Source organism: Musca vetustissima, unplaced genomic scaffold, assembly GCF_032173495.1.
Source record: "Musca vetustissima isolate MV318-11 ecotype Yass unplaced genomic scaffold, APGP_CSIRO_Mvet_v1 utg9499, whole genome shotgun sequence".
Taxonomy (NCBI): Eukaryota; Metazoa; Arthropoda; class Insecta; order Diptera; family Muscidae; genus Musca; species Musca vetustissima.
This window is the reverse complement of record NW_026880201.1, coordinates 230,834-245,030: the sequence shown is the minus strand read 5'-3', so window position 1 is coordinate 245,030 and position 14,197 is coordinate 230,834. Positions and strand designations below refer to the sequence as shown.

The 14,197-nt window shown below is 33.3% G+C and overlaps 1 protein-coding gene across 1 annotated transcript in view; it reads right to left on the bottom strand.

Annotated features, from left to right (window-relative positions):
* Window positions 1-1,551: 1,551 nt before the first annotated feature.
* Window positions 1,552-14,197, bottom strand: part of LOC133325656 (ras-like GTP-binding protein RhoL) — a 33,815-nt gene continuing 21,169 nt past the window's right edge. Inside the window, exons 2-3 of the mRNA XM_061534379.1 lie at window positions 1,951-2,188; window positions 1,552-1,886 (exon numbers count right to left, since the gene is read on the bottom strand). Coding sequence (XP_061390363.1) covers window positions 1,563-1,886; window positions 1,951-2,184 — 558 coding nt within the window. The 5' untranslated portion in view covers window positions 2,185-2,188 and the 3' untranslated portion in view covers window positions 1,552-1,562. The remainder of the gene's footprint in view (window positions 1,887-1,950; window positions 2,189-14,197) is intronic.

Below are 14,197 nucleotides of genomic sequence, written 5' to 3'. Positions count from 1 at the left end.
AGACCAGCTGGAAATTGATACCTCTCAAGTCTGCTGTCAAAATGCATTATTGTGAATTGACTTCCACTGTGAAAACGTAAACAAAGTCGAAATTTTTGACATTAGACTTAAGAAAAAACAGTTGTTTTCCGATTTCGATTGCTATCTTGGTGACCTTATTAATAGATCTTGGCATAAACTACGCACTTTGACAGTTAATCGAATCATCAGCTGAGCTATTTATTGTGTCATGTGTAAAACCAAGTAAAATCAGCTGATTTGTCAGAAGTTAAAGCTGTTAGCAATTTAACCATGAAAACCAATGGATACTTCGGTGTTCTGTCCAAATGATTTGAAATTAATCATAGAAAATTATATTTGATTATGAAGTTCAAATTATATTTGATTATGAAGTTCAAGGAAGGCACTACTCTAATTCAAGAATGACCATATAAAATTTCAAATGAAAATTTCAAAACATATTTAAAAAATAAAAACAAATTGTGTTTTTTATATATGACTAGTTTATTTAATAATATTATTATAATAATTACATACATGCATAATAATTTCTTTATTATTTATTACATTTTTTGTTTTATGTATTTATTTATTAACTTAACAAATAGCACATAACATACATACAAAAAAATTAGTTACCTACATATACAATACATACAAATTTAAATATTATTATTACTTATAAATTTATTTTAATTATTTTTTATTTATTTTCTATAATCAAATGTTTAATATTTTCCATTTGTTGGGAAAATAAAATCGTGGTTTTATTTTGTAATTTAAAACATATTTATGAATGTGTAAAAACAAACTTTGGTCAATTTATGCGAAGGAAAAAAAAAGAAAAGGATTGCAAAACAAATTATAATATATATGAAGAAAGAAAAAAATAGAGATAAATCTGATTTAATGATTTGATGGGTACAATTAAAAAATTTAGAAAAAAACATTTTCAATTCTGAGGGAAGAAATTGGAATATATGTTTTTTACATTTTGAGGCTATTGGCAAAAAAATATTGAACAATTAATGGAAAAATATTGAATTATAGAACCCATATATATTTTCTTACATGTTTATTTGATCTTGGTTTTAAATAAAAAACTCAATACTTTTTTCTTGCCATCAAATCATTTTTCAATTTCAATAAAAAAACAATCACAATTTACAACTTCATCATATAATTATGGTTATATAACACTTAATAATTAAACAAAAATATATATTAAATCAAACTAAATTTTAAATAACAATATGATTATTTTTTTGAAAAGGGGGAAAAAATGTGACAGAAAGAATAAAAACTTCAAATAATAAGATTGAAAGATGGAAAGAAAACTCCCAACTAAAAGAAACTTTGTTTCCATTTAGTTGATATTTTCCAATTAGAATAGATATATAATTTTTAAATTAGAAATTAGCAAATAGATAAAATATTATAATTTAAAATTAATTAATCATTTATTGTTTGTGTGTGTGTGTGTTTGTTTATAATAATAAACTAAAAGTATTTAGATTAAATACTTGTTCTCCTTCGAATTTGTAACACCATTTTTAACAAAACTATAGGAAAGTACATTTACGTGGAGCCGTCTTGGGTTTCTTTTCCACGGCACGTACCGCTTCTTCAAATACTGCTTCTAGATTTTCCTTCTTTTTAGCGGAACACTCAACAAAGGAGTGGGCACGAATTTCCTTTTTCAAACGTCTTCCTTCGGCTGTGGTAACAAATTTTTCCGATCTCTCTATACGTAAATCCAATTTGGTGCCAACTAAAACCACGGGGACATTACTGGAGAAATGTCGTATTTCGGGCCACCATTTACTTTTGATATTCTCAAATGAGGCTCGGCTACTTATCGAATAGCATAATAGGAAACAACTTGTCTGTAAAGAAAGGAAATCAAAAATTTATTTCAAATTGTTAGGGGTAAATTTGATTTCAACTCACATTAGGATAACTCAGGGGCCTCAAACGTTCATAATCCTCCTGACCGGCTGTATCCCACAGTGTTAAACTATATTCTTTATTATCCACCGTTATGGTACAGGCATGATTATCGAACACCGTGGGAATATATTCCTCGGGAAATTCATTTTGTGTATAGGTAATGAGGAGACAGGTCTTGCCGACCATACCATCACCGACTATGGTGATTTTCAGGGGACGTATGCTATTTGTCATTGTGCTGCAAGGAAGAAATAATAAAAAAAATATTTAATAAAAAATAGGTTTTGGAATCTGATAAATATAAAATAATAATTTGACAGCTAACTTTTGAAACAGATGATTTTATCAGAATATGCAAAATCAAGATCTATTAATAAGATCACCAAGCAAGCAAGCTGAAGTCAGCTGTTTTTTCTCAAGTCTAATAATAAAAAAATATATGTTTAATTAAAAATAGGCCTTGGAATCTGATAAATATAAAATAATAATTTGACAGCTAACTTTTGAAACAGCTGATTTTATCAGAATATGCAAAATAAAGTTCTATTAATAAGATCACCAAGTAAGCAAGCTGAAGTCAGCTGTTTTTTCTCAAGTCTAATGTCAAAAGTTTGAGTTTTGTTTACTTTTTCATAATGAAAGTCAATTCAAAATAATGGATTTTGATAGCAAACTTGAGAGGCACCTGATACTCAGCTGGTCTTCCTGGATGACCTTATTAATATCCCTTGAGCAAGATCGCTAAGAAGGTAACACAGCAAGGGAAAATCAGCTGTTTTTTTCTCAATTCTAATTTCAAACATTTGGAATAAAATTTATTAATAAGGCCACCCTGCTAGCGAAAGTCAGCTGTTTTTTCTGAAATCTAATGTCAAAATTTTGGCTTTTGTTTACGTTTTCAAATTGGTAGTCAATTCACAATAATGGAGTTTGACAGCAAACATAAGAGGCATTTCATATCCAGCTGGTCTTCTTGGACGAACTTATTTATAGGCCTTGATTTGGACGTTGTTTATGTTTTCATAATGGAAGTCAATTCACAATAATAATAAGGTCACGATCTATTAATAGCTCTCTCAAAGTCTTAACAGGCCTTGTGAGAGCTAGCAATCGAAATTGAAAAACAGTTGTTTTTTCTCAAGTCAAATGTCAAAAATTTCGACTTTGTTTACTTTTCATAATGGAAGTCAATTCACAATAATGCATTTTAACAGCAAACTTGAGTGGCGCAGATATCCAGCTGGTCTCCCTGGGTGACCTTATTTATATGCTATGGACGTTGTTTACGTTTTCATAATAGAAGTCAATTCACAATAAAGGATTTTGATAGCAAACAGCTGATTGAGAGAAACAGCTGATATTGAGCTGGTCTCCCTGGACAACCGTATTAATAGGCTTTGAGTGTGAGCTTGTCTTGGAATTCATTTGACATTTATTTCCGGAAAAAAATCTTGCAGTGGCAATACAATTATCCACCTTTTACTGTAAAGTATTTAATAGATGACAATGTATATCGACTTGTCGTTCGTTTTGCTGTTTGAACTGACTATAATAATCAGCAATTAAACTAAATAATCTACACCACATTTAACTCAAAAAATGATAACATCTACAAATATATCTCCCCCAACATTGTCGGATCGTAATAGCTACTAGGGTATTCACACCTCCAATTGCATAGTTCTTACCTTTCGTGTCATCATCATCGTATATTTTTTTCGTGATTTAATTGGTATTTTTTGTTAAGGGTGTAAATAATAAAATTTACACAATAACTTACTTATCATTTTGCGCGGTGGATGGCCGATATGATAAGCATTAGGCAGGGCCCTTTAATTGTCACAATGTTTTCTTTTTCTGGGTAGGGAAATCCAATAATTGCCAATATTTGTAAGTAAATGCGGAACACACATTTTTGTTTAATAAAAGTAGAATAAAATAAAATAATTTTTTTTTTGAAATTCCAATGCTGTTGTTTTTTTGTTTTTCAGAGCGGAATTCCTAATAAATATTGCGAAAAAATAAAGAAAACGAAAAACGCAGCGACCAAAAAAGTGAATGTTAACTTAGACACACTACCATATATGTCTGAATATATGAAATCATATTCTTATCTTATCTCTAAAGCAGTTTGTTTTACTCTACCTCTCAGCGGTGTTCGGAGGGCGGGAGATTGAAGAACATATAGAGTAAAATTAAATGAAGTAAAACGATAATTCTCTAGCCCAGTAAATTTTGTTGTTGTTGTTGCAGACTACTATCGTAAATTCAATTGTAAAGGTCAAAGCGGGTTAAAATGTATAACCCTGAAAAAAGGTAGTAATTTTTGTGTTCAAGGTTATATTTATCAAGCAATGTTTACTAAAAAACCATAGAATAGAGTTCGGGGAATATGAGTTTCTTCAAAAAGTAGCGAAAATGTTGGAATAAATAAATTTCGAACCAGAACCCATTAACCCAGGGAGAACAGCTGCTTCTCATGTTTGCTGTCAAAATCCATTATTGTGAATTTACTTCCATTATGAAAAGGTAAACAAAGTCCACATTTTTGAAACCAGACTTGAAAAAAATAAAACAGCTGACTTTTGCTAGCTTATTAATGGATCTTGATTGAAAAAAGCACAAGGCCTATAAATATGGTCATCCAGGGAGACCAGATGGATATCAGCTGCCTCTCAAATTTGCTTGCAAAATGCATTTTTGTGAATAGATTTCCATTATTTTTGCCCAAATCGGATATTTTTGCTTGGATATGAGGATTAGTTTTTGCATTAGAGGTTCTGGCGATTTTTTGGGGATTATATTTTCGATAGAATCAATGAACTTTTTTGATTTATGTACCAACAAGCCAACAATGAAAATCACAGCTTCGAAATAAATTACAATATGAATTATTTGAAACTCCTTTAGGAATAAACACGTTGTGTGCTCATATATATATATATATACGGAATTTTTGGGCATAACACATTTTCATTAGGGTGGTTCAGTTATAAAAAACTGCCAACGCTGGCCTCAAATAGTGTCAGCTGATTATCCAAGTTGACCTTATACGTAAACAACGCCTATAAATAAGGTCCTCTAGGGAGACCAGCTGGATATCAACTGCCTCTCAAGTTTGCTGTCAAAATGCATTATTGTGAATTGACTTCCATTATAAAAACGTAAACAATGTTCAAATTTTTGGCATTATACTTGAGAACAGCTGATTTTCGCTAGCTTATTAATAGATTAATGGCTTATAGATCATTGGCTTATCAATAGCTTATTAATAAACAATGGGACGGCCATTTCGATTTTTGATACACGTTAAGAGCCAAAGCCTATAAATAAGTTCCTCCAGAAAGACCAGCTGGATATCAATTGCCTCTCAAGGTTCCTGTCAAAATCCATTATTGTGAATAGACTTCCATTATAAAAACGTAAACAAAATCCACATCTTTGCCATTAGACTTGAGAAAAAACAGCTGATTTTCGTTAGCTGGTTGACCAAATTAATAGATCTTGTTAAGTGCAAAAAAAATGAATAATAAAAATAGTCCATAAGAGTGATAAAGGACAATAAAATATTATACACAATGGATTGACACGAAATGTTGGACAACGTATAAATTTAGTATAGCCCATGATGCAATAATAAGGTGATGTATCACAACAACAACAACCTTTATTTTTGTCTCGATTATCTGTCAAATTTTCCATTTTAATATTTCAATTAGTTGGCAACACTGCACATCGAATTCAAGTAGAAATTACCCACTTTGACAGTTAATCAAGACATCAGCTGCGCTAAATGGACTACCTATTCATTGTGCCTTGGTATAGCCCAACGCGCGCGCCATTTTTTGATGAAATCGGTTCAGATTTTTCGTTCGATTTCATGAAATTATGCTCTAAATACCCAACGTTACCTAAAACTCTCATACATATTTTTTCGCAGGATTTCGGACCCCAATCCACCTGATTGACAAAAAACTTTTTATAGATTTCAGAATAATAGGTGTATGGGTTAATTTAATTCGGTATAGATAACTTCCACATTTAATTTATTCAGATTCCATATCAATTGTTCTCTAAAGATGCTATTTATCTACTATCAATAGGATATCGTACGTATGAGCATCTCTGTATGTAGCCATATAGTTGGCCACGTCCGAATTTGGTATTTTTGGTTTACTATTAAACCTCTAAAAAATTCTAATAAATATTATGAAATTCCTTACAAAAAAATATTTAGCAAACAAACAAACCAGCAATTAGCAAATTGATAATTTGTAAAAGCTTTGCAATAAACAAATTTACATAAGTAAATTCATATGAAAACTAATACTAAAACGAGGGAGAGAGAGAGTGAAAAAAAGTTCATTGAACCTACTGCAAAAAAAATGTGTTAATAAAAAAATCAAAACCTGAACTATATTTTTAAAGTTAGTCAAATTTCATTTTTGTGAATTATGTTTCTTACAAATGTTTCTTGTTCATTTGGGTATGAAAGAAAACCTTTTTATATATCAGTACACCATTTTGGGTACTTTTTCCCGTAACATTTATTTAGTAAACCAATTTTCAGAAATCATGTTTATAATTAATAATTTTTGTTATTTGAATTTTGCTTTGTAAGGGCAGTGATCATTTGAAAGTGATTTTTAAGTGATTATTTATACTCTTTCATTGCAAAATTTAGATCATCAAGCTCGACTCGAAAGAGTATAAATAATCACTTAAAAATCACTTTCAAATGATCACTGCCCTTACAAGGCAAAATTCAAATAACAAAAATTAATTTCAGCCGAGCTCGGCTAGGGCTCGAACCTAAGTCCTCGGAGCAACACAAATGTTGCCAAGACCACTTAACGTTCTGAGCCATCAACACACTTCCAAAACGGTTGCGCAAAAACATGTGTATACCATGGAAGCAATTGTAGGTGTGTGGATTAATTATCCATCGCTACAACAAAAATCTGCTTTGAAAAGGACTGTTCCTACAATGAAGACAAATGTCGAACTTTGACAAATTTGAATTTAATTCGCATATGCAAGTTTCGCATCAGGGCGGAATAAATACAAGTTATCAACGTACGACCTTTGTAAAGCCACATAGCCCAATATGCCTGATGAGCCGCTTAACCAACGGCGAAACGCGTCGCATAATGTTGGGTACGTAGGTTCTTCTCCTGGCTTTTCTTTTCATTGCAAAATTTAGATCATCTAGCTCGACTCGAAAGAGTATAAATAATCACTTAAAATAATAAATTTTAGATATTTAATATATTAAACATGGCCTATAAATAAGGTCACCAAGGGAGACCAGCTGATAATCGATATCTCTCAAGTTTGCTGTCAAAATGCATTATTGTGAATTGACTTCCATTATGAAAACGTAAACAAAGTCGAAATTTTTGACATTAGACTTGAGAAAAAAACACCTGTTTTCCGATTTCGATTGCTATCTTGGTGACCTTATTTATAGGCCATGATATTAAAGGTGGCTACCTTTGTAGGGATAAGTAAATCGACTATCGATTATTCGTCTTTATGTCGACTTACAATTTTAGTCGATTTTGCATCAGTCGGTAAAATTCAAAAATCAATTTTGATCAAGTTCGATAAAATCGAAAAGTCGACTTTTTAGTCAGATGCAAAAATAAAAAAGTCAACTTTTGTTCTCGAATACGTATCCCTTCACCTTTGAACAAATTGATAAGGAGCCGGCCAAAGTGGGTACGACTCGGACCAACTGTGGAACTTGAGAACTACAGCTTCGAGGTAGTCAAAGATTTTATATACCTTGGTACCGCCATAAATAAAACTAATGACATGATGCTACTGTGGTCTTGCGATTTAGAAACAAGGCCACCTCTCGCCAGACCAAACTCATATTCTACAAGATGCAGATACTATGTGCGGGTGTATGGACCATAAGCAAGGGTACTTGTGCAAGAAGATGAGACAGCTCTTTGAGTGTTTGAGAGAAATTTTCTCCGAAAGATCTGCCGTCGACGGTGAATATCGCCGTCTAAGGAATTATGAGTTGTATCGTCTATTCTCGGACATCGACACATAGTCAGAGGTATCGAGCTGCAGCGACTACGTTGTCTAGGCCATGTTGTGAGAATGGATGAGGATGCCTCAGCTAAACACGAGCCAACTGATGATTCACGCAGAAGGGAAAGGCCACGAATTCGATGGAAAGAAGAGCTGTGCACAAGACCGATGAACCTGGAAATCTTCTTTTTTTTAAATCTCGGCATATGGAATAGTCTTGTGTCGTTCGTGAACGACCTAGTTCAATTGTCATTCTACTGAACGAGTGAACGATATAGTTCAATGTTTGTTATTTTCGTTCATTGAGCGATTTTTTCGGTCACTGAACGACACAGAATTTTATTCTACACCTTCAGTGTGCTTCAGGGACACTGGCTTCGACTAACTGAATGGCGTCACACAAGATCAATTTCATGTAAAATCTAATAAATCGAAAAAAAGACACTCGGAAAATTTGTCCATTGCGGTGTTTAAAAGACCAACTGCAAATACTGCAGTAGTGTTTTAAGCATAGCTAGGGGGACAGATCTTGTAGTGTTTGAGAGAAAAAATTATCCGTTGGCTGGGTCATGTTGTGAAGATCTATATAGGCGAACCAGCTGATGGTTCACGCAGTAACATGAATAGATCGGGAAGAATATTGCCGTATGATTTTTCAAACTGGAAAACTGCGCAAAAGACCGACGCGCCTGGAAATCTTTTTTAAGCTTATGGAACGAAAGTTCTGTCACAAGTCAGCTAAGTAAGTAAGCGGGATAGTAAATAATTTGAATTCAATTCACAATAATGAATGTTGACAGCAAAAATGAAAAACAGCTGATTTGTAGCTGATCTTCTGGGTGGCCTTATTAAAGACCTTGATTCATACAGTAAGATGAAACTACATCACGATGATAGAATTGCTAGAATTGGTCTAGGATATCATATAGAAATATTACAAAGTCCAAAAAAATTTAAGATTTCTTTTTTATAATAAACCTGATTACAGGTGTATAGAAGAAATCGGCATTAAAACTACCGGAGGAGATGCGTACAAGACCGACGCGCTTGGAAAACTTTTTTAAGCTCGCCTTATGGAACAACCGTTCTGTAACAAGCCAGCTAAGTAAGTATTAAAAATACAGAAGAGAATGGAAAATATATAAACATAAAATCTTTCTAGAAGGACCATATGACGGAATAATCACTTGAGGACTTCAAAAGATGAGCAAGGTTTTCCATAGACAGGTGGTTTTTAGAACCCTCCTAAGGTATATTATATTTGACCCGTATTTTCATATTCAATTCACAATAATAAATTTTGACAGCAAAGATGAGAAACAGCTGATCTTCCTGGGGTGACCTTTTAAGGCCTTGTTTTGTACAGTAAGATGGAATTAAATCACAATGATAAAATTGCTAGAATTTGACCTGCAAATGTTTTGTTTAGAGTAGGAAATCTTTTTTAAGCTCGGTTTATGGAACGAAAGTTCTGTCACAAGCTAGCTAAGTAAGTAAGGGGGACAGTAAAGAATTTGAAGCGACATTTAAAAGGATAGCATCCATTTGCTTTTGTTGAGCTAGAAGGGAGCTGGAATCCCCGGCAGAAATAGCACAGGTGTCCGGAGCAACAACTGTAGTGCAGCCGAATATAACGGAGCGCAGAAAATAAATAGTGAAGTTCTTCGAATGATTGGAAAATGTCATCATTCATTGCGGTTGATGGAACTGGCAGCTTAATGCAATACCAATTGAACTGGGTGACCATTTGAACGATATAAGGCAACTGAACAACGAGGTGAACGACCTAGTTCAATTTTAAAAAAATTACCTAGTTCCTTCGATCTCTGTACTGAACGAGATAGCCCAAGAATATTATGGAACAAATCAAGATCTATTAATAATGTCACCAAGATAGCAATCGAAATCGGAAAACAGCTGTTTTTTTTTCTCAAGTCTAATGTCAAAAATTTCGACTTTGTTTACGTTTTCAAAATGGAAGTCAATTCACAATAATGCATTTTGACAGCAAACTTGAGAGTTATCGATAATCAGCTGGTCTCCCTTGGTGACCTTATTTATAGGCCATGGAACAAATGTTCTGTCACAAGCCAGCTAAGTAATATTTTAGATGACTTCTATAAGGTCTACATAATATCGTATGTACTATATTGTTAAATAAATTCGTAATGAATATTATTAATTTACACAAGCAACAATAACATAATAATCATGTCGATATGTATGTTGTTGTTATAATAATAATAATTGTCGAGTTTAACCGCTACGTGAGCAATAAAAGTTTAACACAAGGGCTGTGGTAGTTGGAGGGGAGGGGGAGGGGAATGGCTTATAAATGGATAGATCGATGATGATTCATGGTGAACAAAGTACCCACGACAAATCAGACTTTTCAAAAAAAAAAAAATCTGATGACTCTTTTTGAAAGGTTTTTGTTCGTCTTTTTTGAAAGCAACCGAACAAAAAAGGTGTAAGAATTTCACTTATAAGCAGCTACTGTGATTAAGCGTCTATGGCCATTTTTCTGCTTTTATTATATTTTTAGCAACAACAAGTTGTATGTTTAAACTATATTTTTTGTTATTGCTAATAAGCCAACAATAGACAGCATCTTTTTTTCTGTGCGTCAAAGTTCCGTTCGCATTGTTGGTGTTGTTGTTGGGGTTCTGGTTTTGTTTATTTAACGTGATTTGTTGTTTGAATGTGATGACGATGACGATACAACGTTTGTGGTGGCTAGAATTATTGGATCGGGTGGATGACTCATCCGCACAACAACTCTGAAGCAGTTGAGGCATTTATTTAGGTAGTCACTCACTTTCGACTTGAAGTAACAACAAACAGCGATGTTCGATGTTGTTGGTTTCGTGGAATTTATATGAGTTTTAAGAGGAATTAATCAACCCTCCAAGAAAAACTTGGCAACACACATTCCATAACCAAATCAGCTGACCAACCAATCATCGAGTGTGTGTGCCTGTGCGTGAGAGTGTAACAAACAAAAAGGCCAAGTCACGCATGCGCCATAAAACATGACTTGATGCTGGCTAGTTGTTGTTTTTTTTACAAAACTGGTCATTGTCGTCTTTTGTGCAGCCACCATTATTATTGCACCACATAGTCTGCTGGCTTGTCTCAAACAAAGATCTCACCTAACGGGTTTCAGTGTAAAAATAATTCTTGTGAAATGTCTGGTGGGTATCTCTGGAATGCAACAGGTCGGAATTTAGAGTTTCTCTGCCTTTTTTGTTTAATTTTTTGTTATTGATTAACATGGTAGATGACATGGTTTATATTCCGGTGCGGATGGCTGTTGCTGTGAGGTCTAAATATTGATTAGCTGTATCTTTTCTTGTTTTGTTTACGAATGCTAGTGATACTTCTCAATGAAGTGTATAGGTTATTTTAAATTGATAAGATGTAACTGGATAAACTTATTTGAGAAGATAGAAGAAACGAAATGGCGCCCAACGGCAGAAATAACTGACAACAATTACAAAAAGTACAGAAATGTACAGCGAACGAATGCCCTAAGGTAAGGTGACCATACGTCCTATTTTTAAGAGGACAATCATCTATTTCTACAGGCTGTCATCTATAAAATTTATGTCCTCTGTCATCTATTTCTATAATCTGTCATCTATATTTTTAAAATCTTGATAAATATTTACTTTTGTCAATTAAAACACAATGACAAATCTGGGTCACTGACTGCACTAATTTCAAGTCATATGAGATTATAACGATAATCCGCCGACAGAAGGCCACAAAGTTATCATCGCTAATTACCAAAAAATGAGTGCTTATAAATCCTAATATTTAAACCCGGACAATTCGAAAGTGGGAATACCTAATCGAGCACAAAAGTCGTCATTCAAACTTTTCGAAAATTGCCTTTGACTAAAAAGTCGATCTTTTTTCGATTTTGTCAAATCTGTTCAAAATCGATATTCCACTTTTACCAACTAATGCGAAATCGACTAAAAATTTATTTTTCCTAATTAATTGTTGTCAACAGATAAAATAAAGTTCTAGAATGTGTAATTGCAGAGCAATTTGGGCTTTAAACCAAATATTTATGAAGAAAATCGAAAGTCGACATTGCGATTTGATCGATACAAAAAGTCTATAAATCGATAAATCGATTACACGATTTACTTATCCCCATTAGAAAGAGGAAGATGAAAACCGTCTGCCCGGCTGCCAAAGTATTAAGGAAACTCTACACTGACGGACTCTGCTATGCAATAATCGACAACTTTGTATCCGGCAGGCTGAAAAAAGGCTCTACAAATAGTTTAAGGACATGCTTCAGAGGATACCTTTCAGATCTAATAAGGTACCAGGCCTAAACACTTAATCCGCAAAACAACATTGAAGTTTTAAAAATTATGTTTGTAGAGTGTGAGAGACATTTCAGAGTTTAAAAAAATTAACAATCATCGGTATAGGATGTTGTAGTTCACGTCAAAAGCATGCTCGAAGTCTTCGATATCCACAATAAGACATAGCCTAATGTCAAAAATTTGGACTTTGTTTACGTTCTCATAATGGAATTCAATTCATAATATTTTTGACAGCAAACTTCAGAGGCAGCTGATATCCTGGATGAACTTATTAATAGGCCTTGCAACGACGGAACTTCGTTGGTGGTAGGATTAGAAAAGATCACCCAGCAAGGAAAGTCAGTTGTTTTTTTTTTCATTTTCATTTTGACAGACAAATTGAGATGGAGCTGGTCTCCCTAGATGACCTTATTAAAATGTCTTGGACAAGACTTCCACGACACATGTGAGGGCGGTAAAAAGAAATTTTAATGTAGAATTAATGTAAAAAATTCTGAAGTTATATACGTTTTCATCAAGACCCATTAAATAGGTCTTACAGGAAGCAAAATCAATTAATAGGGTCAACTAGCAAAGCGATAGTCAGCTGTTTTTCTGAAGTCTAATATTAAAAATTTGGTCTTTGTTTACGTTTTCATAATGGAAGTTAATTCACAATAATGGATTTTTACAGCAGCTGGTCTCCATGGGTTAATAGGCCTTGATAGGAAGCAATCATTATCGGTCATTAATAAGGTCAACCAAGTAGCAATCTAAATCGGAAAACAGCTCTTATTTCTTAAGTTAAATGTTCAAAATTCGGACAGTCTTCATAGTGTGAAGTCTATTCACAATAACGCATTTTGATAGCAAACTTAAGAAGCATCTGATTTGTAGCTGGTTTTTCTGGATGACTTTATTAATATACCTTGCTTAATACTGTCAAGGTTTTTTATTTACTTTTTCATACCAACAATTCAAAATAGAAAACATTTTGAAATCACCTGATCTTATAATTGTTCCATATTCAATTCACAATAATGGATTTTGACAACAAACTTGAAAAACAGCTGACTTCCCTGGCTGAGCTTATTGAAAGTGCTTGATTTGTACAACAAGTAGGAATTCAATCACAATGATTGAAAATATGGGTCTTCAGTAGAGAACAGTTGAGCTTAGGGTAGGATATCATATAGAGGTATTCTAATGTCAAAATACTTTAAGATGTCCTTTATAAATATACCTTTTACAGGATTTCAATAAATCCTAATAGAGATTTATAGGCGAAAGATCTCTAAGAAGTCTACTATAGACATAATATCTTCTAGAGGTATTCAAAAAACAGAATAACTTCTCGGGATCAAGATCTATTAATAAGGTCACCCATCTAGCCAAGTCAGCTGTTTTTTCTCAAGTCTAATGTCAAAAATTTAGACTTGGTTTACGTTTTTATAATGGAAGTCAATTCACAATAACGCATTTTGACAGCAAACTTGAGAGGCAGCTAATATCCAGCTGGTCTCCCTTGATGACCTTATTTATAGGCCTTGCTTGGGATCATATATATACAGAATACGTTAACATACTCATAAAACCCTTTTGAGATGGGCTATATAGATCGAAGAACTACTTGAGGACTTCTATAGACCTTCGGTTAACCAGAAAGCGAAAAACAGCTGCTATTTCTCAAGTTAAATGTCAAATATGTCGACGTTGTTTACTTATTCATAATGTTAAGTCAATTCACAATAATAGATTTTGACAGTAACCATAAGAGCAGCTGAGCTTCCATAATGACATTATTAATAGCCCTTAAACCATTCTATAGAGATCCTGGAGTTTATGTCATGGGTGCGAATAAAGAGAACATGAGAAAG